This window comes from Oculina patagonica, chromosome 9 (genome assembly GCF_052425735.1).
Source record: "Oculina patagonica isolate OP01 chromosome 9, crgOcupat, whole genome shotgun sequence".
In the NCBI taxonomy this organism is placed as follows: Eukaryota; Metazoa; Cnidaria; class Anthozoa; order Scleractinia; family Oculinidae; genus Oculina; species Oculina patagonica.
Window position 1 is genome coordinate 28,074,155 of NC_135766.1, and position 27,018 is coordinate 28,101,172.

At 38.2% G+C, this 27,018-nt stretch overlaps 1 protein-coding gene across 1 annotated transcript; it reads right to left on the reverse strand.

Moving 5' to 3' along the window:
- Positions 1 to 241: 241 nt before the first annotated feature.
- On the reverse strand, positions 242 to 25,572 carry LOC144665973 (uncharacterized). The gene is given in 18 exon segments (XM_078527302.1): positions 242 to 1,283; positions 1,776 to 2,722; positions 4,242 to 4,411; positions 4,837 to 4,962; positions 5,922 to 6,325; positions 7,071 to 7,226; positions 7,378 to 7,399; positions 7,761 to 8,266; positions 9,921 to 10,139; positions 10,142 to 10,186; positions 12,580 to 14,426; positions 15,013 to 15,105; positions 16,180 to 16,367; positions 17,382 to 17,455; positions 18,266 to 18,350; positions 21,107 to 21,124; positions 22,857 to 23,016; positions 25,257 to 25,572. Coding segments are annotated over 18 exon segments (5,262 nt in total). The 5' UTR covers positions 25,349 to 25,572; the 3' UTR covers positions 242 to 1,173.
- Between the last annotated feature and the right edge of the window lie 1,446 nt (positions 25,573 to 27,018).

Genomic DNA, 27,018 nt, shown 5'->3' on the forward strand with positions numbered 1-27,018 from the left:
TCACTAAGCAAGCATTACCCGATCGATTTGCGAGACCATTCAGACCATCTTTGACCCCAAATAGTAGAGGGTCCATTTCCCAGCCCAATTTCTGCCCAAATCCCATTTCGCAGCCTATTGTTTTCCCGATTTTCCAAATCCTATTCGCACCGACGATTGATGCAGCTGGTCATCAGAAACATGTAATTAAAATTTAAAAAACGTATATAGCTATCTTAAGACTACACCACACTAGGCAAAGTGGCATATTTATCTATTTGTTTATTTTTGATCAGCTTCTTATTTACAGATAATGACATAAATCTTTTCTCGAAATGTATTTGCAGAGCTTAGAAAACGAATATATCTGTCTCTAATTTCTGTCTCAATAGACAATTATTAATAAAGGTAATCTTTAAACAAATTTTATTTTCAGTACACAGAAACAAACTCCGGTCAGAGAGAATTTCAGAAATAGAGAAATAGTCAGAAAAAAGGTGGAGAGAAGAAATATAGATAAGCTAGGTTTGGAAAATTAGCGACCAAGTTCTATACCACAAAACAGCTGATGCCATTACAAAAAGCATTTTTGTCAAACAAGCTTTTTTCAGCTTCAACAGAAGACAGTGTAACTTCGGCAAACCTCGTCGAATTACACGAAGCTTTTCCGATTTGTATCGTCCAATCAGGAGATATAGCACGAGTCCTACGTCAGTTGTTACGCCAGCTTGTCGCAATAAGGATACGTCACTGTTACTTAGCAACAATCCTACTGATAACCACGGGCTCAAACAAATCCCAGACAGAAAACTCCTAGAATATATGTTCAGATAGTGCGCGTCAATTATTTAAATGAAGTGGTGTTAGCCGAGTTTAAAGCAAAAGCCACATTTGTTTAATAAACCATGTTTAAATGGTGTGGCTCCAAAGTCTAAATTCAGCCATGAACTGGCCTGATTTTTCTACGAATTCGTTCAAATAACCACCTCTCAAAATCTCGGTACATATTTTAGGAATCTGCTTCACAAAGATAACCGATTTAGAAACACCCTTGTTGTCCTTATGAAATAAACCAACGTAGCTGTATCTTTAGTTCTAAGAAGCTTTGTAAATGAATGCGTCCAGCACAATACTCCGATGACTTGAGCAACTCGGCTGGACATGAGCATGGCTGTTGCTCCAGTGAACACTCCATCAGCTAGCTTGTTGGAGCAGTCTCCTGACCCGGCTAAGATCTCTGACGAGTTTCCTGAAGTCAGTTTTCTTAGCCGCCTGGGCTGGTGAGCCATACGCCTCTTCAAGGACTGCAAGAAAAGAAAATAGATGGAAACTAAGCACAAACACAATCCTTTTTCTGGTTTAACTGCATAGGCAGAACTGCAGAACTTAATGTTAATCGGATTCTGGTGACATTTATAGTTCGACTATTTAGCTTAGCATGTATACTAGCACCTTTAAAAACGGTCTATTAGACCGAAGTGATATTTGCCGTTTAATAGCTTTAAACGCTAAAAAGAAAGAAAATGCCTGAGCAACTAGAAGCTACGAACAACTGCTTTATCGACCTTCTTAGGAAGTGTTCCCAAAACATATGAATTGAGGTTGTAGCTAACCTTTTTGGGAACAAACAGGTACATTTGAAAAAAACAGTTGTTCGACTAGGATAAGCTAATGCGTCACCTTTTGACAATAATGCGCGCGCGCGCATGCGTGCGCTGGAGCGTGCCTGGATGCGTTCATGGGAGTATGCGTGCATGGACACGCGCGTATGACCGGCCAGCAGTTTGATGTCTTACCTGTCAACTGCTGCTCGATCTCATCCATACGACTTTCCAAGTCATCTTGTATTTGTGTTATATCATCCAACAAGTTATTTATGGCTCCTACGCTCTCATCGTCTGACATACTTTGAGCAGATTCCTGATTTTCTGTCTTCACATCACTCGATGAAGCACTCGCTGTACTTTGGGTTGAAATCATGGACTCGTTCTCTTGTTTAACCTGCGAATCAGATCCTAACTGAGGTGTGCTCGCACCAGTAGGTGCCTTGACTTGAGAGCCGTCTGCTTTAGAGGACCCTACTGAGGGTTTCAATTGCACCGATTTCCCAGTCTCTTCTCTGTCACTCTCGGGTTTCACCGAGGGTTGAGAATTGTCTGATGTAGTGTTGGATATCCCTTCGGGTTTACCCTGGTCAGAAGACGGCCCACTTTTCATGTAACCTGTCTGATCTCCGACAGGAACTAAAGCAGGGATCGGAGATAGCGGTTCTTCCTCCTTTTTCACTACACCTAGTCTTCCTTCGCTAGAGTCAACACGCGCTTCATGTTGGCTGCTGGCACTAAACGAGCCAGACGAAGCAGGAACCGCTGACATCAAACTTGAACCAGTGTTTAACACAGGAGCTTTTTTATCCTGTATGTTATTATTAGTGTCGCCAGGGCCATCTATACGAGGGGGCGGCGTGGAGGGTCTTTCTTGCTTCACCCTTGTAAGCCCATTCTGAGCAGACTCCCCTGGTTCTGCATGTCCGTTAATGACAGCATGACCTTTACTCTCTGTACAAACTGTTCTGCTGCTTTCTCCCTGATGAATAACCCCAGCAGTTGTGCTATCTTTTATTGAATCGTGTGCATCTGTTGATGTCTGGACCGTGGATTCACCAGTTTTGGTCAAGGTTTCTTTCGGTGTGTCACGTTTCCGCGGTCCCTGCCAGCACTTTAGATCCGGATGAGACGGGTTCCTAGCAATAAACACGAAAAAATTAAAATCTGTCGATCGTAACCCATCTTAATCTTCACCGATTCTCAATCATCCCTGTTAATTTTTGCTTTATCATAAATTTATTCACTCTTTATTTTTTTTTACCTTGGAAACAATAATTTTCAGATTTTCTTTAATTTGAAGCTAACATTTATACAGTGGACACCCGTTTTCTCGAAACCTCAAGGGAAACAAAAACTGGTACGAGAGGGTTAAGCAAAGCAAATCCAAGGGGAACGACTTTCGGGTTGAGCTATCCAGACGTTCAAGAAATCATGGGTTCTGAGCTCCAACGTACATCGCAAAACTACCTTATTACATGAAATTTTCGCGACACGTTAATTTCGCGAATTTCGCGATTCCAAAAAAATCGCGAAATTAAAGTGACGCGAACAACAAGTGTCGCGAACATAACATGACGCGAAAACTAAGTGACTCACATTATGGGAATAATCAAAAAATAATAAGTTTAGTACCACTAAAATCAATGCGAATGAATGTTGTCGTCATACATGTACAAGCATGACCTACTTGTAGACATTGGGAGAACTGCTCTGTTGTTGCTTTTCCCGAGATTTAGTCCCTCCCTTGCGTTTTTGTTAATTTTGACGTTACTGTTCCTTTGATGAAGTCGTTTTATGTAATTCAAGGGCATGTTAAATAATATTACCAAGGCAATGTAAATTGTGTCTTACTTAAAAACGCGAAATTAAAGTGATTGAAAATACAAAATTTCGCAAAATCGCGAAATTTTAATGTCGCGAAATATGCGCATCTCAAAATCGCGAAATTAACGTGTCGCGAAAATTTCATGTAATAAGGTATTTATAAATCGTTACAGAGGCACGATTTACATGGTGCGACTTTCTCGCCTGGGACAAACTTACGATAGGCCTACGACATGACTTAGGACCGTTTACTCGAGCGCGTGTCTGTCGTAAGGATGTGGTAAGATGATTTACAAAACGCGATTTGTGTTATAGTTATGGCGTACTGTAAGCGTGTCACATGCGATAATCGTAGGCAAAATCATACTATCTTATTTTGCACCTAAATCAGGTGGTCTTATGCAATATACATGGTTGCCACAGACAGTTTTCAAAATCCCGACTTTTCCCTGATAAAAATACAAAATGTCAGACATAGTAGCGGCCTTCAGCCTCCGCTTCCAACAAAATAAACATCGCTGAGATCACAGTAATTTGAAATGTTTCTTCCACCATCAATGGTATAAAATCAGAGGAGTAATGATTCAATTTTCGCTGACTTTTCTTCAAAATGTCAATTTTTCCTGACTCAATTACTCCAAATACCCTGACTTTTCCCTGAGCTTATAAGAATTTTTATTTCCCCTGACAATTTTCTGAGCTGTGGCAACCCGTTGTACTGTGCTTAATGTGAAATGCTCGGAGATATTAGCTATATAAGCTACTCTTCAAATCCGAGGGTAAACAAAGTGATGATGATGATGATGATGATGCTATAGCTATGTTTGTTACCTGAGGAGTTCAAATTTGAGTTTCAAACTCCTGAGTGAGCGGTTCACATCATGTACATCACTCATGAGTCCGTGTGTGGCTAAATTCAACTCTGCTGTGTACTCTGGCTCTGCAATGGACGTAAAAGGCATGCACGCCAGTGTCCCTCGTCTGAACCAATCAAAATCGTTCTGTAAAAAGGCAAACAGTTGTCAATGACACATTAAAATCACAGGTGTTGCAAGGGTTGCGAGTTTTGAGCCAGTAATTTATGAAATATTTCTCAAACTCATTAATAATTTATCCAGTGAAAACAAAGAAAATCATAACCGTGAACAAGGTTTGGATACCCTGTCTCAATTAGCATAGATTTTTACGATTTTTTTCCCCGTAGTTTAAGTTTTGATTGAGAGGATGTATCAAACACTCGAGTGTGTTTCATCACATTTCCAAACAGCTCGAAGTTCGTCCAAAATACTCCGCTACGCGTCGTATTTTAAACTCTCTTCTCGGTGTTTGGATATCCCGATGAAACACCGTGTCTTGTGTTTGATTTATTACATGAAACCCACACTCTCTCTTTCTCTTGTTTGATATATTAGCACATAAAACATACCTTGTATTTTGCACTTTTTCTTAGTCCTCTAGGCTTGACGCACACATAACAGATGTAGTTTGGTGGAACAGTTTGCTCACTGAGACCAACACACTCACTGTGCTGCCATGTTAAACACTGCTCACACTACAAAGAGTAAACAATAAATACAAAACGGTTTTCAATCAAGTGTTGGAAAACCAAAACCAAAACTATTGACCAATCACAGTGGACACAAACAATCCAGTGAACTAATCAATACCCGAAGCAAATACATGTAGCCAACGCAAAGCGCGGGAGGATAAAAGGGTGACCCAAGTTTTAATTTCTCTTGAATAAATTTTTTTTAAAGGGACTGTGTAAGGCATGGGAAATGGCCAACAAAATTCAAAGAAATACAAAATAACCGCTTCAAACAGTAATGGAACATTTCAATGACACAGCAAATACAAAAGAAGGTACGGATGGCCAAAAGTGGAGAAGACTGAAACGGATTGCGATACAGGGTTTTCAAAAACTGTTGTGCTGAATAGTTTTCAAAGTTAATTTTGTTTGCTTGTAACTTTACATTATATCACACAGGAGACACATTTGGTTGAAATAAAACTATGATTTTGTCTTTTAGATCCATAGAAGTAATTTCTTTGCAAACATTACGTTTCATAGCGACTATTATGCAAAATTGAATAAAATAAACTTAACTTAGCGCTGACGCAGTCCCTATAATCACTTATGTTTTGTGACGTTAAAACTGCAGGACAGAAAATTTGAACAGAAAAGCCAACTGTAAAAACAAAAAACCGACAACAAAATTCACCCCAATCCTGCCAGTCCTGTACCCCAAGCTTTTATCCCCCCCGAGGGTCTATTATAATCTGGCGGTCTGGCGGTTTAAGCCAATTTTGAGTGTCGGTTTGCAGGTACATTCACATTTCTTTGGTGGTTTACACTCAAGAAATTATAGTGGTTTCAGTCTTTAGGAGATAACGAAAGCTGTTTGCGGTCTAGGAAAAAAGAAATGTGGCGCGGTTTGTGGGATGTACAACCCCCTATAACAGACCCTAGTACTGCAAAGGTTTTTATTTGCAGGATTGACAGACTGTTACCTGTATCATGAATCCTCCTTCCTCTGATTCATTACACAGACACCTGATCACGTCTCCGTTCACGTCCTCTTCTTCCTCCACCTCCATGCATTCCACCATACCTGGGTCGATACTCTCAAGCTCTGCGCTACCACCTTCAATCTCCAGATCAGTGTCCTGATTCACAGAGGGTTCTGAATCCATGCTGACTGACATGAACACGTCAGAGGACTCTGTCTCCAGTTGCGCTGGTTCAGTTTTTATGGTCGCTGGTGCAGTCGCATTGAGTGGATTGCTTAGCTGAGAAGTGCTTGCAGTGGAGAGCTGTGCCGGGGCTGAGGACCTGTGTATGCGTCGTTTGGGTACACGGTGATAGCTGCCAAATTCTGGTGATGTGTCAGGTGTAGAGTCAGACCTGACAGACACTAATGAACACACAGAAAAGCTGGTCAGAATGAGAAGGCTTTTTATTGGTCTTAGGATACTGCCTAGCTGATGGACTGTCCATCTGCCTGACTGACTGACAGGTCTACTGACTGACTGACTGACTGACTGACTGACTGACTGACTGACTGACTGACTGACTGACTGACTGACTGGCTGGCTGGCTGGCTGGCTGACTGACTGACTGAGTGCCTGCCTGCCTGTCTGCCAGTCTAACCGACCGAAACCGACCGACCGACCAACCGACTGGCTGACTGACTGACCAACCGACCGACTGACTGTCTGACTGAGATGTAGTTTTTCCCTTTGGTACTCATTCTCCGATTGTATAAGATAATTTCATCATATACGTTACTGTCGTTGTAAACTGCAGAAAAAGAGTTAGGAGATCTTTAAAGAAAGCATGGGAAAATTCAGTTTAAGTAGTATTAAAGGGACATGGTCAGCGTTCATGTTTTGACAAAAGTCTACCTCAACCTGAAATAAAAAATACGCGTAGAGAACCTTCGAAATCTGCTTCAACCTTCTCGGTGTATTTTTTTCTCTAAATTTTCTTATTTAGTGAAACACTGAGAAGATTGCAGCAGATTTCTGAAGGTTCGTTTTAAAAAAAATTCCATCATGGACTATTTTCAAAACGTGAAAACTAGTGTCCAGGTCAGCGCGGTAAGAACGATGACTAACACTGACATCCCAAAATTCAATTCAGTTCATTCTAGTCCATACCAGTTTTCTTTCTTTTCATTCCAGTTTTGTCCTTTTGTTCGTGGTAGTATTTAATGTGGTATTCCAGTCCACTCTCTTTACGGAATGACTTGTCACAGCCAGGAACTTGACACTTGTATTTGTTATGGTCAATCTCAATAATCAGTTCTTTAGGAGCTAAAATTGGACAACATTAAACATGAACATTGAACTTAACGAAGTTGTTATTATTTCAATCTCTCTGTTATCTGGTAAATCGCTCTTTAAGGTATTTATAAATTAGGTGAAAAGTTAAAATTTAGAGTCGAAAATAAAAATATATACATACCAAGTTCTTTGCCCTTGCGCACCTAAAAGGAAATTAAAGTAACATTATGATTGACATTGCAAAACATCAACACTACCATTATCACTTTATTAGAACACAAGGTGCAACAGTTTTTTAATCTGTGTACAGATTGACATACCAAACCCTCAAAGTAAAGTTTTTCCTTTTGGGTTGGCCCCGGGGAAAGGAAAATAAATAAAAGGTGGAAAAAAAAAAAAAAAAAAAGCAATAGGCTAAGCACTTTTCAGACTTAACCCTGCTAAAAAGTAGTTCTCATATGTAGTTTAACTTCATTCTGGCTTGTGAAGTACTCTACATGTATTCCTCACCCCCAAAAAACGTCAACAAATAAGCAACAAACACATTGAAACATGAAGACTCACTCTGCCAGGAAGGAGGGCTGGTAGACCTTCAGCACCCTCTCCAACAGGCACCCCAGATGTCGCTCCCATGCTTGGCACTGTATTTGAAGATCCAGGTCCAATACCGCCAGCTGGTGTTGTTGCAAGTGCTACTTTCTGATCCAAAGCAGGTGGCAGCTGACTTGTTGTCTCAGGAGACTTCTCATCTTTCTCTGTCCTATCTTTTAATGCATCTTTTGAACTGGCATCTGAAATAGCTGGTTTTGGTGCGACATCTACAGAGTCCCTGTCATTTTTTGGAGTGATACCTTTATGAACAGAAGCATTTTCTGTATCTGCTTTTGAAGCTGACGGTGTTGAGGAAGCTTCCATACCTGAGACTGATGACGCAGGTAATGTTTTTGTTGGCAGTGGTCTTTCGCTCTTCCGGGAGCGTCTGTTTGGATGTTTACCACTGTCTGAAGTAGGACTGATACTGGCCGGGGGAGGGGGAGCTTGAGAAGCAGGGGGTGCTTGGAGAGCACGCTCTGAAAAGAAGGGAAAAAAGATAGAATCACACCTCCACTAATGGCCACTGCTTCACAATGTCTTGGATTTTTTTATCCTTTCTGTGAACAGATCCTTACATTTTACATATACCGTAATGATTCGATTTAGCGCCCTCCTTCCAATAAGCGCCCCCTTCCAAATAAGCGCCCCCTTCGAATGTGTTTTTGAAAATAAGCGCCCCTATTCCAATAAGCACCCCCATTCTAATAAGTGCCCCTATTGTGGATAACTGGCCCTACTGAAGTCATTGACGTCAACTAAATAAACTCCTGGCCGTTCACCGTACAGTTTATGTATATATTTACTGCTAAAAAGAACAATTATTTTAAAAGTAACTGAACTTTTAACAATTTTTAACTGTTACAGTTTCTGTTATTGTTAGTTACATTTGGTTGTTTCTCAAAAAATTAAATAAACGCCCTGTCCCGAATAAGCGCCCTGTCCCGAATAAGCGCCCTGTCTCGAATAAGCGCCCTCTCTCGAGGTGCCAAAAGTAAATAAGGGTGCTTAATCGAATCATTACTGTACCCTTATTATATGGGGCTAACTGAAATTTAGGCAAGGTAAAACCTGAGACAATTGGCCAGCATTCACTCTCCTGAATTGTGCAGTGGTCTTAGGGTTTTGATCAGGGTTTTTAGTTAATTTACAACTCTTACGTGGAGGTGAGGCCATTTTACTCGCATTGTCTTTCAAACAAGTGTTTCCGATTGCCTTTTGTTCCCACCCACCCTTCCCTCTAGGTAAGTATCAGTAAGTATTTAGTCATGCCTTCCACTGAGTTTTCTCTCAGTGTGATGGTGCCTAGTGGTTGCCTCACAGGGTTGTCATGGTTACCATCCGTGCTGGTGGCTCCCACATAGATTCAGGCATCACCTCCACACTTATCTCTTGGTGATGAGTTTAAACCCCCTCTAAAATGGAGGGTGGGTTCACTCTTTACAGTGGCCCTAATGTAGCCCTACAGGTTGGTTCAACTGGTTTATTTTTAGTATATTGAAACGAGTGCATTGCAAATAATTCCTCGTCTGCATTATTTTTCAGTGTGTTCACTTTAGTTTCAGTAAAGCTTTCATTATTTATGACATGTTTATGTGCCTGTGTGTTTTGGGGGCAAAACAACTGTATTGATAAATGAATTTAGAAAGCAGAAGGAGAATTCACTTTGTCTTCACTGTTCTCACTAACTTTTAACATGGTTGCCACAGACATCAGTTTTCAAAATTCCCTGACTTTTCCCTGATAAAAATAAAATTTCCCTGACCAAATAAATTCAAAATGTCAGATATAGTAGCAGCCTCCACTTTCAATTTAAAAAATAACATCGCTGAGATCACACTGACCTGAATATATTTCTTCCAGCCATCAATAGTTTAAAATCAGTGGTGTTGTATTCCACTTTTCCATCTTTTTCCTCAAAATGTCAATTTTCCCTGACCCAAAATAAAATCCTCTGACTTTTCCCTGACCTTGAAAAATTTTATTAATTTTCCCTGACCATTTCCTGACCTGTGGTAACCATGTTCAGTCAAACATTTCCCTTCGACTATCCTGTAAAAGGTCAATTATCTGACATGCTTTAGTGCAATGCTTGCTTTAAATAACACAAAGAAGCACAAAAGCAGTACTAACCTTCATGTGCATGCCAAAGGTCTTCATGATGATGGCTCACTGGAATGAAGGGCTGTGATGGTGGGGGCCCATGTCTGTGACCCACCCATGGCCCTGGAGGGGCTGCCTCTCTGTAATGAGACATCCTAGGCCCGCCATGAAGGATCCTCTGTTCACACTGCATCAGCTGTGCCAGTGCACTCTCATGGGTGGGAGGGGGAGGACGACGAGGTGCCCCAGGGGGAGAGGGTGGAACACAGGCTGCCTCACACCAGCAGAACAAGAGCCTATAGTGAAAACAATACAATTCCTTAGAAAAGTTTCACAAACCCAGAGTTCAAAATAAATAATTGAAGGGCTCGGTGCAAAAAGGGCGGGAGTGATTTTGGCCGAAAACGAACATGGACAAAACGACTCCAAATTTCGCATGTGAGTTTGTTTACGTGTGCTAAACATTGTCCTGCATTTCATTTCGCTGGTCTTTCCTTCGTTTTCGAAAAATAACACATGCAAAAGACAAGGTTTTTGCAGGCGGCGTCTTTAGGTCTTTCCTTTCACAAACGATAAACAAAGGAAACCTTTTGTTCCTCAAAACAATGGAACCAGCTAAAGTTTTGGGGTTACAGGCCTAGCCCTAACGCAAAAGTTATCCCCAAGGCCTGCAGTCTGCTTGCAGTTAGCTGCTTTTTGTTGTTTCGGGCAAAGACTATTTTAATCTGTTACCGTTAGCTGTAATTTGAGGTGAAAGTTAAATAAAGATTGACTGTTATAGACTGATTGATTGAATATGTTTGCTTGTGTCTTCACTTTATACTAGTTTTGCTTTCAGTTAAGTGCCGCTGGCTTGCTCTCACCTATCTCCACTCCTCACATCATCACACATCTACAAAATCCCGCGAAAACAAGATAAGCTTCTGAGGTTTTCGCTTGCACGAATCGATTGAATGATTGATTGATGAATATTTAATGAGGCACAGAAAAAATTTTGCGAAGGCAACGTGCCCTGCCAAACATCTAAAGAATTTTTTAAAGTCTAAAACCAGTTCGCTTCTCGGCAACTTTGTCGCTGCAGCACCCAAGGGGACACTGCAAAACTCACGCTGACATAGTTCTCGACAACAGATCTGTGTTTTTAGACTTTATTTACCACTTGGCTCCGCCGGCCTTTGTCAGACAACTTTCTCTTGAGCGCTAAAAAGCACTATTGTACAAAACAAAGGCCGAACATCTCTCATTTCTTCGAGAAATGCTGTGAGACTTACGGGTTTTCAGACTTAATGATGTCCTTCAACCGCCAAGTGGACGCACTTGCACTCAAACGAACCAGTACTTTATTTTCCCAAGAAATGCGCCATTTTTGTTCTCTGTACTTGAACCACGAGCATGTGACTTAAGACGTCACAATAGAATAGCGAGTCCCAGTCCCTCGCTGCCACCGCCTGGGAGCAAATTAAATATGAGAAAACATGGCGGTCAGCAAAGTTGGTTTAACTAAAAAGCTGTTTTTACATCCCGGACGACTGTAATAAAGTGCCTCGAGGCAAGATTTGCACACGCGATGCGTGGAAAAATGTCTAGTGCTGGATTACTGTGGACAATGTAAGTTAAAAATCTTTTTTCTTTTTGCATACGTTATTTTTCGAAAACGAAGGAAAGAACAACAAAATGAAACACAGGACAGTGTTAAGCACACGTAAACAAATGTGCATGCGAAATTTGGAGCTGTTTCGATAATGTTCATTTCAAGGGAAAATCACTACCGCCCTTTTTGCACCGAGCCCTTCAATTATATTATTGTCTGGGTGTCCCAGACAATCAAATTCAGCAATATGTAATGGTTGCCATAAAGTGCTACAATGATCAAATTTTTGATTTCCATTTTTTTCCATTTTGTGTACAATAAGACTTTCTTACTCACCTTGACAATTCTCAATCCAAAAACATCAGAAGTCGTTTTATTTTAAAGTTTTTTCTGATAATTTACGGCCACCATTAAACAACCTTGTTCCAAGGCTTGGTTGCGAATAGGGAGAAAATGATGTCAAAGGCTCCAAAATACCTCACGGGTTGAAATTATAACAACAATAATTATGTATTGAAAATCAGGTGAAAAGCAACAAAAACTTTGGGCTTGTTTTTCGTGCAATTTTCTATGCTGATTGTTATTCTAATTTCAACCTGTGAGGATTTTGGAGCCTTTGACGTCATTTTCTCCCCATTCGCAACCAAGTGGAAAAGGATTAATAGCGCCGTAAATTTTCTGGAATAAATGTCATAATAAAATGCCTTCTGATGTTCGTAATAGATGAAATTTGGCAAGGTGAGTAAAAAAGCTAATTGTTCACCACAATGTAAAAAAATGAAATAAAAAATTTGATCATAGTAGCCCACAAATAAGCCTGAATCTTAGAGTAAGCTAAGAGAGAATTTTACCGGTGATTAGCTATCAAGCGAGGTTTTAAGCGTAGACTTCGCAATTCTAAATACTGTTGTATTGTACTGCGTCATTTGTTTACAATGGCTTTAGACCCCCCCCCCCCCCAAATACATTTTTGAGGACACCTGCATGCTGTCGACACAAAACTGAATTTGCAATCCACCAAACCTGTGATTAAATCTGAATATTGTGGACTGCAGTCTGAAAAAAGATAGTTAAGATGAATACTAAAATTTTACTTACACTGTCCCATACAGGGGCCATGGGGAGGGTAGTGCATCCCATGAGGATACAGCATGTAGCCTGAGGACGGAGGGGGGTACTCTGGGTGTGGATGCATGTGACCTGTTGGGAGGCGCATTCCGTGTCCAGGGTGTGGTCCGTACATGTGCTGGTGGTGCGGCGTTGGACAGCACGCCCCAGGCATGGGTGAATAAAGTAAGGGTGGGGGTCCAGGGGGTGGATATGGCTCTCTAGGGTAGGGTGGGTTGGCTGGTGGTGATGGGCTCAGTGTAGGGGGAGGGGGTGGGGATGAGTGATGCTTCGTAAGCTGAAAAGCTGAAGGTGAGTGTGCGGCAGCTTGAGCTTCACTCTGACGCTGAGCTGAAAGCTTTCCAGTAATCTGATCCAGCCTGAACTTCTTTTTTTGAAATGCCTGTTTTTTAGGAGCAGTTGGATTTTCAGTTGGTGTGCCTGCAGTTGTAGTTGAAGGGCTGGTTGGGCTAGTTGAAGTACAAGTCGAGCTTTGTGTGGAAATTTTCAATAAACCTAATCCACTCTCTGTTGTGGGCACTTCACTTTCTTCCTCTGTTTTCACACCAGAAAGCGAAGGTTTTTCAATATCCATGAACGCCATCGAGTAACCATATCCTCTAGGACTGATGGATGATGGCCTTCCTCCCTTAAAGCTCCTTCTTCGCTGCACAGTTTTTTCACTCTTAATGCTAGCCTTTACTGGAGAAGCCCCTTTCAAGGGCAAACTTACCCCTGGGGTCTCTGCTTTTGAGGGCACACTAACCCCAGGGGTACCTTGCTGCTTAGCTGAAGGGCTACCTTTTAGTGATAAGCCCATTTTTAGTGTAAGACCACTTTTGGCCTTTCTTGTTCTTGACAAACGCTCAGCTCTGGACAACGTCCTCTTAATCTTAGGACCTTTTGAAGTTTTTATTTTGTGTGGAGAGTCTGGTGGTTTAGAAGCCCCTAAGGAAGTATTTGTCTCTGTTTTGGGCGCAACAGTGACTATAGCTAGAGAATCACGCTGCTCCTGAAGTACCTCTGAGCTATTAGAGTCACAAACACTTCCATCATTACTTTTTTCATTTTCCTCAGTTGATGGAAAACTTCTCTGTGGCGGCTCAAGTTTTATTAAAATGACCTCATCATCTTCATTAGACCCACACTCCATGCTACTTTCATCAACATTTTCGGGTACATCCTTCACATGTTCAGTCCTTATACTTTCCGTCTCAATTTTCAAAGCATTATTTTCACTAGCGCTACTCGTCTCCTCAGCTTTTATGCTTAGTTCAATACTCTCCTGAGAATCATTATTTGATGACGTTTTTATTGCAGATTCTTCTTTGACTGAAGACTGGATGCTTTTTTCATCCAGCACCTGGTATGGTTGTAACAAGGTTGATGATGCAGTTACCTGAGAAGAAAGTTCATTTTCTTTCTGCAAAGCTGTGCTTTGGTCATCTTCAATATTGACAACTAACTCTGGCTTTTCTTTCTCATGTTCTTTGAACTCCCCATGTGATTTAAGCTCTGTTATTTTCTCAATTAGTATTTTCTGTTCTGTTGTTTGCACTTTAAGTGTTTTTTCCTCTGTTATTTTCTCTACAGGTATTTCCTGCATGGTTATTTTCTCCTCAAGCATTTTCTGTTCTGTTATTTTCTCTACAGGTGACGTTTGGTCCACTGTTTTCTCTATAGATGTTTCCCTCTCCATTATTTGTGTAAAGGAACTTTCTGTTGATTCCTCCTTCTCTGTTACTTGTTGTTCTGTTTTATTTTCTTCAACATCTAACAGCTGTTCATCACTTTTGTTGAATAGTTCTGCATCTTCAGCCTCTTTCTGTTGTACATCCCTAGAATTGAAACAAACCAAGCAGGGAACCAGCAAACATTTAAACACTGAGGTACAATAGGCTTCTTTCGATATAATTCCCATTAAAATTCAGCTTAGAAGGGAGGCCTAGAGGACACAAAGAAAAGAAATGAAAACACATGCCTGAAACTTTTCTTTTGTTTGTGTCCTCTTGTTTTTATTTTGGCCTCACTTCCAGGCTGAATTTGGTGGTAACTATAGTCGAAAGAAACCTACATGTATTGGCAACATTTTATTTTTATTTATTTTTTACTCTTGAAGAAGACTAGTAGTCGAGTGAAATGAATGAGTGTACTCATGTTACCTAACTAGGGTTTTGAAGTCACGTCAAGCTCACATCACGCTCAAAGCTCACTTACATCTGGCTAAACTTTAATATAGTCAGAGTTAACAGATGCACTTTTGCTGCTTCAGGCTATCTGGTTGCTACATATACCGTATGATCATGGTAACTGGAAGATAAGTGTCAATCAAAGTTATTCTACAGGCTGCTTAAAAAGAATGCATGAAGTACAATGTACATGATACATGGTACATTTATAAAATGGCCTTTTGTCAACACCTACATTTTTTGTGAATCCATTGTTATCTCGTCAACTTCAGGTGCTTCAGCTGGACTTGACACACTGGACTCACTTGCAGTTCCAAAGTCATCTCTTCTGTGAACACAGAGAGACCATCACATCAAGGGCTTCAAAATCAACATAGTGTTGAATAGATTTTACTTGGATAAAGTGGGAGGGTGGGGGGGGGGGGACTCCTATGGTTTAACCTCCTACTTCCCCTATGGTTTACTCCTGGTTCCAATCCCTTCCTTAGTGGTTACCACTTTCTTATTGCAAAACATTGTGATATTGCAAAATTCTTCCCTACTCCTCCTGATTACCACCATCTTGCGAATTCCACTTCCTTCCCTCTCTTCTCCCTTCTCCCCATAGAGTTCCCCTCCCCTGTCCAACTCCACGATGAATGTTTGGTTGCCAAAATGACAAAACATGTTAACACCAAAAGAGCATATATCATTTATATCAATGAAGTACTTGACTCCTAATGATTATAAATGGACACAGTATACATGTAAAATGTTGGATACACATGAAGGATCATGTTGCAGGGCCATATCGCTGCTACAGAATGGTGTTTTGAGGACATGTTGCAGCCACACATCCCCTCGTGTGTGCTGATACTTAACAGGGGAAGCGACACTGCTACATTTTGTCATGTGTGTTTATGTTGGGATTTTGTCCATGCCAAATGTTGCCAACATCTCCCTGTGACATTTCTCTAAGGCGCGGTCTCAGACGCCATCTCTTTTCATGAGCCGAATCTCAATTCGAATTTGGACAGACCCAAATTGACAAAAGTACATCTCTTGATTCAGACGCCGTACTTTTTGGCCGTTCTGAGGCCGTTCCTAATACAGTTCCAATAGAAAAACCTTGTCAAACTGCCGGCAAAATACATTATAACTGTTTATGAATTATAAGGATCGGCACATGAAAAGTACGGCGTCTGAATCAAAGCCATTCCACAGGCAAAATTCTCCAAATTGAAATAGCCGTTCTCATTTGATTCAGACGCCGCGCGGGGGGATCTTTTCATGTACTTAATTCAAGGAATTAGGTTCGGCTCATGAAAAGATCGGCGTCTGAACCGGGCCTAAGTGTCTCAGCACCATCCATGTCCATCCAAATAAAATTGGGAAATAACTGTAACAGGAAATGCCATCTTACTCTTGCATTCTACCCTTCCTTCCTCTATTATCTTTTCTCTTCACAGGAATCACTGTAGTGGGACTGATCTCTGCACTTCTCTTGCGAGCTCTTTCAGCTCTGGCAGACGCCATTTGTTGACGTCTCTGTCTTCTCTCCTGAACTTCCTTTTCATGTTCCAGTTTGTCTACGGGCATCATAGTGGACTTCTGTAGAGAGATATTTCTTTAAATTTACATGAACTTTAAATGCAGTTACCTTATTATAGGAAATTAATGCTTGTGTTAATTAAGGTATTTGAAATTAACGCAAATTAAAGGAAAAGCTACTTCCCAATAAAGGAAATTAACGCGAAAGAGGGAGTAACATTTCAAAATGAAGGAAATTAACGTGCTGTTAACAACAGGAATAAGTTTATTTGAAAACTTGTAGGCGTACAATGTACATGCTCATGGTTCTTTTTCCACTTCGAGCGTTCTTCACAGTATCAGGGATTGCAGCAGATTTCCACCCTGATAAAATAATGCTTCTTCCTTGGAGTTACGAACGTCTGGACAGTATCGAGAAATTGGGGCAAAAATAATGGAAATTAAGGTCATGGAAATTAACACTCCACTTACTTAACGGTGCGGAAATTAACGTTAACAAAAATTAAGGCGACTTAAATTAACGCGAATGTTTAAAATTCGTGTTAATTTCATGACGCGTTAATTTCCTATAATAAGGTAAATGCAATTTAATGGAGTTAACAACAAAGAGCGCCTGCATTCCCTTGGTAGTCAGCAGTGTTTTAATACGCCCATGTGCATATGTCCATGTGTCCTAGACTAACAGGTGTTGGCAGCCATTACCGTAATAACGTTTACAGTGAGTGTTGTTTTGTGTGGGACCATGTCTTCAAGGCTGTTCCACCCTTCCCTCCCTCTCTTTCCACTGTTCAATCAGTGTGATGGGTGCCTGTCTTCCCTTTCATGTAGGGGTTAATAGCTGGGTTGCCAGGATTTGCCAGCCATGGGAGCACTCTCCATTTAGGAGCTGGCTGCCAATAGTGGAACTCCTGGAAGTCTCAGGCATCCAACCTACAGTATTTAGCGATGCAGTTGTTAAATAGCATTTTTACCGCCACCACCACACTTTCAAAACTCGCAGCAATGACCCAGACTTTTAAAATATTTGCAAACATGAGCACTAAAATTCATTGCATTGTATTTACATGTACTCACCAGAGTATCTGGTTTGATATTTACTCTGTGGACAACCTTCTTGAATCCATCATAAAAATGAACTTCGTAAGCACCTAAAATGAAAGAAACACAACTCTGTATTCACAACCAAAGCTATGAAATGTGTACCCTAATATCCTATTGTAGCTTTCTGCTGTAGATCTCAGTGCCTGTTATCATTATAATCGCTGCAAGAACACACATGGTTCACTCCTGTGCAATCAACCATTGAAATGGGCACTTAAATGAAACATTTTCAAGCAATTTTCTGTACTTTATAGTTTGAAAGCATTCCTTGCAAGACACACAGTAGTTATATAAGCAACATATATAAGAAAGTAGTGTAAAACGTACTTGTGCTTGTTGTTGATTATCATAACAGCATGCTTGATAAATTATCTGCTTTGGACTAAAACCGAGTGCCGTGCAAATAACTAATCAAGAAGTTTATAATAGTGTTGTTTTCATGTTTACTATTGTTGTGAGCAGTAACAGGTGATACAGGTTTCAGGCTTGTGTACCTGTTTCTTCACAGATAATACACCACTTGCAATAGTTTGCCTCCCAGGAAAATCCTTTGTCTTACTGTATGTTTTCAATAAAGCTAAGAGCAATCTTTCCATAAAAATATAGCTGTAACTTGAAGGTCTGGGAGCATAACCACCCGATGCCAAATTTCAGATCTTTTTTCTTTTTTTTTTTAGATTTGTTTGGAGCTAATGATTTCCCTTGTTTTTATCGTTTCAGTTTTATAACACCTTTGGAATAAAACTGTTCATACTATGCCCTTCTTTACTTTCATTAAATGGAGCAAGTGCCAGGATTTTCGTTTTGTTCTGACACCCGCACAAACTCTCTTTAAACAACGTTCACAGGTTTCTTACCATCAGGGAGACATTTGGTAATTTTTGCAGGGTAGAATTTACAATCTTGCCACTTGGCTAACACCCGATCACCTGTCTTCCAATCCTGCATAAAAAGTGAAAACACAAAATTAATTTGAATTCTTTTCAAATAAAATATCAGTCAATGTACTAAAGTTTATGTTGATTTTATTAGATCTTTTATGCATATGTTGTGGTTCAATATACGGTCAACTCTCCCCTTGCCGACACCCCGCTAGTGCAGACACTAGCTATTATGGACAAAATCCAAATCCCCAGCGAAAGAGGTTTGACTGGAAATGACTCCCACCTATATGGACTCCTGCTATAACGGACACAAAATGACGCCCCGAGCATGTCCCCAATAACAAGAGTGTTGTTGGTGGTGCTTTTCTTTGTTTTACATGTATTTTTATATGAATCATATAATATTACCAAACAGCAGAACAAAGGAAAAATCTAAATTGTACCAGGGATAAAATTGAACCACAACTATATATCTGATTTCCAAAACAACTAAAGAGCTCATCATCTGACCATCTTGTTTTCACTCCATCATAAGCGACAGAGTCATAAGTAGAATTGGGAACACTGCTTATGACTCTGTTGGTTTCATTTTAACTACAGTGTAGATAATAACACTCTGTGCTTCTAATTACAACTCCAACCCTGTCGCTTGTGAAAACAAGCCTTCACAAAATGGTTTGAGCCCAGTGAGTGTAAGCAGTTTGTGATTGTCTAGTACAGTGTGATAGTCCGGGTGAGGGGAGTCCTATAAGGCTGTTGTTTGACGACTGACATTTTTAAACTTAAGAGGTCAGAAGTCTTGACTCTGAAGATGACTTCTGCTTATGTTGTGGAAACATCATTTACCAAACAGTCCTTTTCAAGACTATATATTATACATCTTCACCCGAATGATCACACTGTCCAATAGATGAAGTAAATAAACTTCTTGTATGTTGTGCAAAATACTTATTTGTAATCATAACACGAGTGGTAACCACCATTTACAACTTATAATTACAGTCGAAGCTCTCGTAAGTGGATACCCTCGGGACACAAAAAAAGTGTCCGTAACTGGAGCTGGCCGCTTACGAGAATGGTTCTCGTACGCGGCCAGTAGAGGTGTAGGTGATAGATGGCCGCTTACAGGAGCTTGCCCAGCTAACAATAACCGGACGGACATGGATGATGACAAAACAAGCACTGAAATAATGGTACTGTAATTATTGTTAAATCATTGTGACGAACGGCGATGAGAAGTTGATTGATAAAAACTAAAAAACAGAGGTTTTTGTAGGATTTTCTTCGGGGTGTCCGCTTATGGGAGCTTAAAAACAAAGAAAAAGTCTAAGTCGTAATCTGTGGAAGTGTCTGCAGCCGCTTACGGGAATGTCCGCTTACGAGAATGTAAAATTACAGAGTTTCTATGGTAGTTAAAACGGGATTTCAAACAAGGCGGACGTAAGTAGAGCTGTCCGCTTACGAGAGTGTCCGTTAAGAGAGCTTTGACTGTATTGTACATTTTCATGCCTACTATAATACTAAATCTATTATTTCTGTCTGTAATGATTGACATAAGAACACATAATCTTTGCACTCTCCACAAATGTTTAAGCACTGGCATCGACATGTTAGTTACTTTTTTTCTAATTTTTTAAATCAGGTTGATTTTTTTTACTGTTGTTTTAGATTAATTAAGAAAACCTTAATACAATAGACAGGATTATAATAGAAATACTGTAGTTAAGACTGGGAGAAAGCTGGGACATGTTAGCTGTCCACCAAGAACGAAGTCAGGCAGTTAAAATGCAGTATGAGTCACAAATACATGTAGCAATGTTAAAAAATGGCACTGTTTCAATACTAAAATACTTTAAAATGGAAAATAAAAATAGTGGGTCAAAAAAGTGAGAAATAGAGATACAAACTGTAGCCAGAACTAACCAAAGAACATGACTTTCTTATTCACAGCTATAGCACTTAGATGCATTTCAATTCAGTTCAAAGATGTTTTTTTACATTTACTGTAAAATGGTCATTATTGTGGAGGTTAGTATTAATCCAAATGTTAATGTACACTGCAACAAGGGTTTTCAACAATAAAAACCTTTCCAACAATAAAAACGTTGTTTTTATATTCTCTCAGTCCATTAACAGGACAACTGGATTATATTATGGTTATTTTTATTTTTTTTTTTTTTTTTTTTTTTTTTTTTTTTTTTTTTTTTTTTTTTTGTTTTTTTTTTTTTTTATTTTTTTTTTTTTTTTTTTTTTTATCTAAGTTGAGTATCGTATATTTCAGCGAGCACAGTACAACAAGTGTAAGATATTTTCTTAAAGTATGTGCTTTCTCGAGTACCTCTCTCCATACAAACACACATGCTTTTGTACACAAAATCAGCTTTTTCTTACTATATTCCATTCAGTTTGAATACTATATCTTAGAATATTCATATTGACTGCCTACAGTATATATCTAGCAATAATTAAACTATTTGAAGCAGTGTGGGAAAAATGTTCAGATAAAACCAAACCAACAGACCATTTTTCAGGGATTCTTGTATGGTTAAGATTACAAACAGACTAATGTAACAAAAGCATAATTTTGCAAATTAGTAGATGAACCTCTCTTTAAAAAATTCTATTTCAGGTTATTTTCACATTTCTCACTCAGAAACCAAAAACAAACTTGTTTCAGTTAAAGCTGATAAAAAAGGAAGCAAAATTAGATCTTAAATTACATGAACGTTACAGATTTTACTTTAAAAATCATTTACAGTACAAGACAAGGTTGTTATTTACAAGATAAAAACAGCAAAAGGAACTCATCTTAACCTGATAGTCACAAACTTCCTGATAGAGGTGATCATCACGGGGTACAAGTGAAGAAAGCCGCAGCACACAAAGAAATGGAAAAAATATTTTAGAAAGCAGGAGTGGACATGTACATCTACTTGCAAGTAAAACACAAACTATTAATAATGCATGAAGAGATATAACATAAAAACCATCTGCATAATGTATGAATAGGGCTTTAAACAACAGTTTTATTAAACGTGTTATGTAAAGAAAATAATTTATGTTTGAGTTTAAGTTTCTCTGTAGTAAAGACAGTCAGCAATGGAAAAAGAAAAGGAAAGAAATTAAAAAGCTGCAAATTACATTTCAGAGATTGAGCAAGATCTTTACAAGATAAAGAAGGAATTGATATTGGGCACAGCTTTCTTCTAACATCTGTTGATGATCACATCAAACTGATTATCTTGCTGTCAGAGAGTTATCCAATCAAATATCTGTATTCAAGAACCTTGTCCTTCACAATGAATTCAAAAGAAAGGGATTTTAAATAATGTTTACATTAATTTCACCAAGCAAGTGCTTCAAAAAGAAATGCATTAAAGACAGATTAAGCAAGGGTGACACACAACATTAACCACATTTAATTAAAGTGGTTGAAGTTCAGAAGTTGAACAGTTATTCAATTTGTTTTAACATTAATCTGAGAACATGAGAATTGCATAATTTTAAAATTTTTCTCTGACCTTGGTTTTAAAAATAATAAAAAATAGTACAGATATCATATTTTCAAGTAAAAAAGACTCGAGATAAATGTTGGACTAAATTTGGTTTAAAAAATAAAATAATAAGTACGGTTTTCATTTCTTCAAGTAAAAAAGACTTGATAAATGTTTGACTGACCTTGGTTAAAAAAAAAAAAAAATTGTAGTACGGTTATCATTTCTTCAAGTAAAAAAGACTCAAGATAAATGTTGGACTGGCCTGCTCAGCTTGAGAAAGTACATTAATGTCAAAAAAGAAATATTCATGACCAAAATCACAATACAGCCATGTTGCAGGCCATTATGGGGAGATGGGGGGGGGGGGGGGGGTGAACATACATTGTAGAATGCAGCCTGACACTGGAAACATGAGGAATGACATAATAAATCTATATAAATCTCTTGTGGAAGCATTGGATATGATACCCTGTATGAGCAACATGCATGTCATCGCTATCAATGTGATCAGACCACAACAGAGGAGAAGCACAATCAGTGATCAAAGAGTAGGAGTTCAAACACAGCTGGCGCAATGTCAGGATTGATCCAGGACCCAATGTCTCTTAAGACACGGTGGATCGCAGAGAGGATTAAAGTTGGTTAGCTTTTGATTAACTTTCTGATGATGACTAACCCAAGAAACTTGTACAGCAATGATTGACTGTCACCACCAGAATTTCTGCCTAGACAGATTTGTTGTCAAGCCATGATAATAATTATGTTTAACAGTATTTCATTATAATACTAAGACTACTCAGTCAACTGCAGGAAAGATAAAAATAATACTGTGTAAAATGTCCAGAAAAAAGTTTTTGGGGGAGGACAGAGGACCAAAAAAAAAACAACAAAAACAAGTTAACCAAAAAAACAGCAGATAAATGAAAATTTGGTTGTAACGAGAAGATTTATCCACTGAGTTCTTCCATGTCAATGAATAAGTGCTGGCTTTAAAAAATGATTATTTCAGCTGTAGTTACTGTTAGGTAAACGATTAAAAATAATTAAGCAAAAACATTATTTAGAACCTTGTCATCTTTGGTGTCCTGGAACAAGTGTTGACGTCCATGTGGTCTTAAACGTTCACTATCAAACGCGATCCACTCGTCATAACGGTGATTCCAACCTTCAAAATGAATCAGCACCTTCTTCTCTTTGTCATCAACTCGACAGATCTTTGCAGAATACCTAGCAGGGAAAAAAAAGGTGTTCAAAGATTAATCTCTTTTAAGAACATACCACTGGGGTTTATGGCATAGACCTGACGCCAGGGATAAGACCTGGTTGTTAAGCAATTAAATTATTGAAACGTCTGGTATACAGTAAAAACCCGCATATAAGAACCTAACATTTAAGAACCTGTTAGGCTAAAATTTCATTTTTACGCACCCTTCACATACATGTAAGAACCATTTTAGGCTAAAATTTTTAAACAGGTTCTTATTTTCAAAAATTAAAGGAAAAAAATAATGTTCTCAAAAATATAATTAAAAAATCTTCTCAAAAATATATTTATAACACAGTCTGTACAAATTATGGTTACAGCATAGTTACATAAAACCTTTCCCTGCTTGAATATAATTATTATATTATTATTATTTCTTGAACAAAAGTTAAGAACCTAATTAAGAACCTAGTTAGGCTAATTTTACAAACAAATACCATTTATATAAGAACCTGTTTAGGCTTACTTGAAAAAACCTAGGTTCTTATACGTGGGTTTTTACTGTACTTTGATGTGATACAGTCACAACGCAACCGGGCTGCAAATAACAGTCAGTTATTGGACATTGGCCGACCAAGATTTGCTGATGTCCGATGAAATTCCAAGTGTGGTCGGACATAATGTCCGGAAATTTTTTTTTATCATAAATCATTTTACGGCCACAATGAATAAAAATCTGTCTGACCACAATTTTGTTTTGTCCGACCAAGATGGTGTTTTAGTAGAACATGTCCTTTCAAGTGAAAAACGTTTTTTGCAGCTCCGACGTAACAAATAGTATGTGCAGCATAACTATATATACATGTAAGCATTTTGTCATTAAAGATGTGTTTATAGTTCATCATGGTGTACGATATTATGATGAACATTTATTTGTTTGTCTCATGATGGAATTGCTTTGAGTTGTTGACCTCAAAGTTTTGACTACAATACTGCTAGTCTTCATTAAGCGATGAGGTCGAATGTTTATGAGTCGCTAGTTGTAGCATGTTGGTCCCCTGCCATTGGTGCATTTCGATCTTCATTATTATTATGACTATTAGATGTTGTTCCCTTATACCGGTAGGTCCACTTTGATGTTGACCGGCTGTTTAATATGCATTATCCACTGAATAATAGCTGGCAACTACATTTGTACATGTATAAAAAGCAAGCTGCACAAACGAGGTCTTGACATTATTTTTTAGGTTGAACATGTAGCTACTTCTATCACAATAATAATAATAATAATAATACCTTCTACTGCATTTAGCCAAAAAATTCTGCTTTATGAGCCTTAGGCTTCTGACAAAGTCCGATATCACCTCCATTACATACATAAAGAGAAGTGTTAGCAAGCCAAAGGCTATACTTTTAGTGACAATTTGAATATAAGCACCATGGATAATTTGTTTGCATGCAGTATACACTGAAGTCCATGAATACAAAGTAAATAACTATCACTTTTTAGCCAATGAAAAATGCGAACCTGTACATCTGTGGATGGGTTTTAGTTTTAATTTTTATATACAGATGTTTGTTATGTTTTTGGCATTATTTTGACCTCTTGTTATGCATATTGCTAATGCAAGAAGTGAAAAAAATAAAAATATATTTGATAAAGATGAAATAATGTCACAGAATAAAGAAACTATTTTGTAAAAGAAATACTGTTTGTCCCTTACAACACAAGTACAAAAAAAATATTACAAAAAAATAATAAAAAAGCGAACTATCCGTGATAAATTAAATAAAGAGGCACTCAAAATAATATTTTTTAGTTAGATTGGTAACTTCAAAAAGCAACAACTTACTTTTTGTAGTCGAAAATCATTTCATTTCTAATTTACGATCACAAAGAAATGCCGAATTTTCCCGGTATTTTCAACTTGAAACGATGACATCATTTTGTCGGCGCTGACAAGGCAAAAAGCTTCAAGCGATGTTTTCAACCTTTTAGGCATTACCGCCAAACCATTTTATGAAACAGAATACGAAATTCGACAGATAGAGATAAGAAGAGAACAAAACACAAAGGATAACGACGAAATATTGCAGTATCACGGCTTGAAATAGATTTATCACACAAAAGTTCGTACAACAGAGAGGAAATCATTCATGCATGCAGCCGCCAAACAGAGTTTGAGTTACCCGCGCTCAACTCGAAGAAACAAAACTCCTAAAAGAACAAAAACATTTCGTTTTTAAAAGCAAAACCACTCACCAACTTAAGGTGTAATCCATAGCCTCGAGCCGAGCTCCGACCTGATAAATTATTTTATTTTTCGACGAAGTGGGAGAGGTTTTCGTCGACATTTTGACCCTGTGTTGACGATTCGTATTATGCTAAACCATTTGCAGCTTGAACACAACAACCATTGCAGGAAAGTCGTGAAGCTAAAGGAACGAATGCAGCCTATTAAACCCTGAAACTGAAGAACTGATATATCCTTGAATTCGACCGCGGGCCCACAGTAACCAAATCCGCTTTCTTTCTCGATTGAATAGAAACAACATGACTCAAATATCCACGAGGATTAGAATTTAACCACAACACCTTGCGAGCGCTAGGTCCATTTATCGAGGGTGTTACCAGGCATCATGCAAAAAGATCCCTTTAATTTCGCGGCCATTTTGAAGAAACATCAAGAGCCTTCATTTTTTTGCCAATATTCACAACTTCAACAAAAACCACCTATTTTTAGTATTAAATATTATACAACAATTCATTTATATTCAAGAACCTATAGCAATATAAATGGTACTCTGTTACCATGTATTTTTATATAAAATATGCTAAAATAAATATCATGTTTTGATTTAAATATTATTTTCCATGTGTATTAAACATGGATAAAAAAGCACAAAATTTTACTTATCCATTATAAGGCCTCATTTTGCCAAAAATGAACTTTTGGTCAAGGTTGAACATGCAGTATGATAATGAATTTAGCAATAGTAAAATGTTTTGATGTAGGCATTTGAAAAATACCCAAATACCAAAGATCGCACAGTTCTTCTATAAAGTAAAACAGCCATCTATTTTGTTTGGACATACATCTAACATTTTTGGATAATTTCCCAAAATTGCTCCATATTTTGGTTGTCTCGACTGCATTTTTTAGAGTTGATTGAAACGCTTTGATTGGGCCACACCCATAAATTAAGAGAACATTGTACACTGGTTTGTGGCACAATTTTAAGTGAATGTGATTTTCTTCAGTCAATGAAAGTTACTGCAAAAGCAAGGTCGGTTGATCATAAATTCAGCCAGTAAATGTTATTACATTTGATTTAGCCACAAAAATATGAATTGATTATACAGGTTTGGTATTAGGTAAGATGCAAAAATGTTTTAATTTCCTTGGCATCTTCAAATCCTATGAAAGATTTACCATTTGAAGGATCTGATTGTGGACATCATGACAAATCCAACATCTAAAATGAAATCTGAGGGACTTTTAAAATGAAACATTTCAAATAATTTTAAAACAAAAAAATAATCAAATTATATGCAAGGTTGACTTGCTTGATTATAAATTTAAGACTGTGTAAAAATTTATGATTAGAATTATGGTGTTTCTTTATATAAAGAACAAATTAAATATCAAGAGACTTTCTAGAGCAGTTAAGTAGAATTCTCAACCACTTGCAAATATTGATATATGAAGGCAATAAAATGGCCTATTATTATATTTTCAGCCCTAAAACAATCATAAGATTGCACCTCTCCTGCAGCTTAATGGGACTTGAATTCTTATTTATTAATTTAAAACCGACCTTTTTAAAACTTAACATTTTCGTCATATTATCAAAAGATATTTGATACTTTGCATGAGTTTTATATTAACAGCATTAACCTATTTATAAGAAAATTATATCTTACTGCATGAGTGAACATAGTTGAATAAAGGTGCTTCATGCTCTAGTCAACCATAAAAATTATCTTACATTATATTTTTATAAAGATCTGCTTACAATGAAAA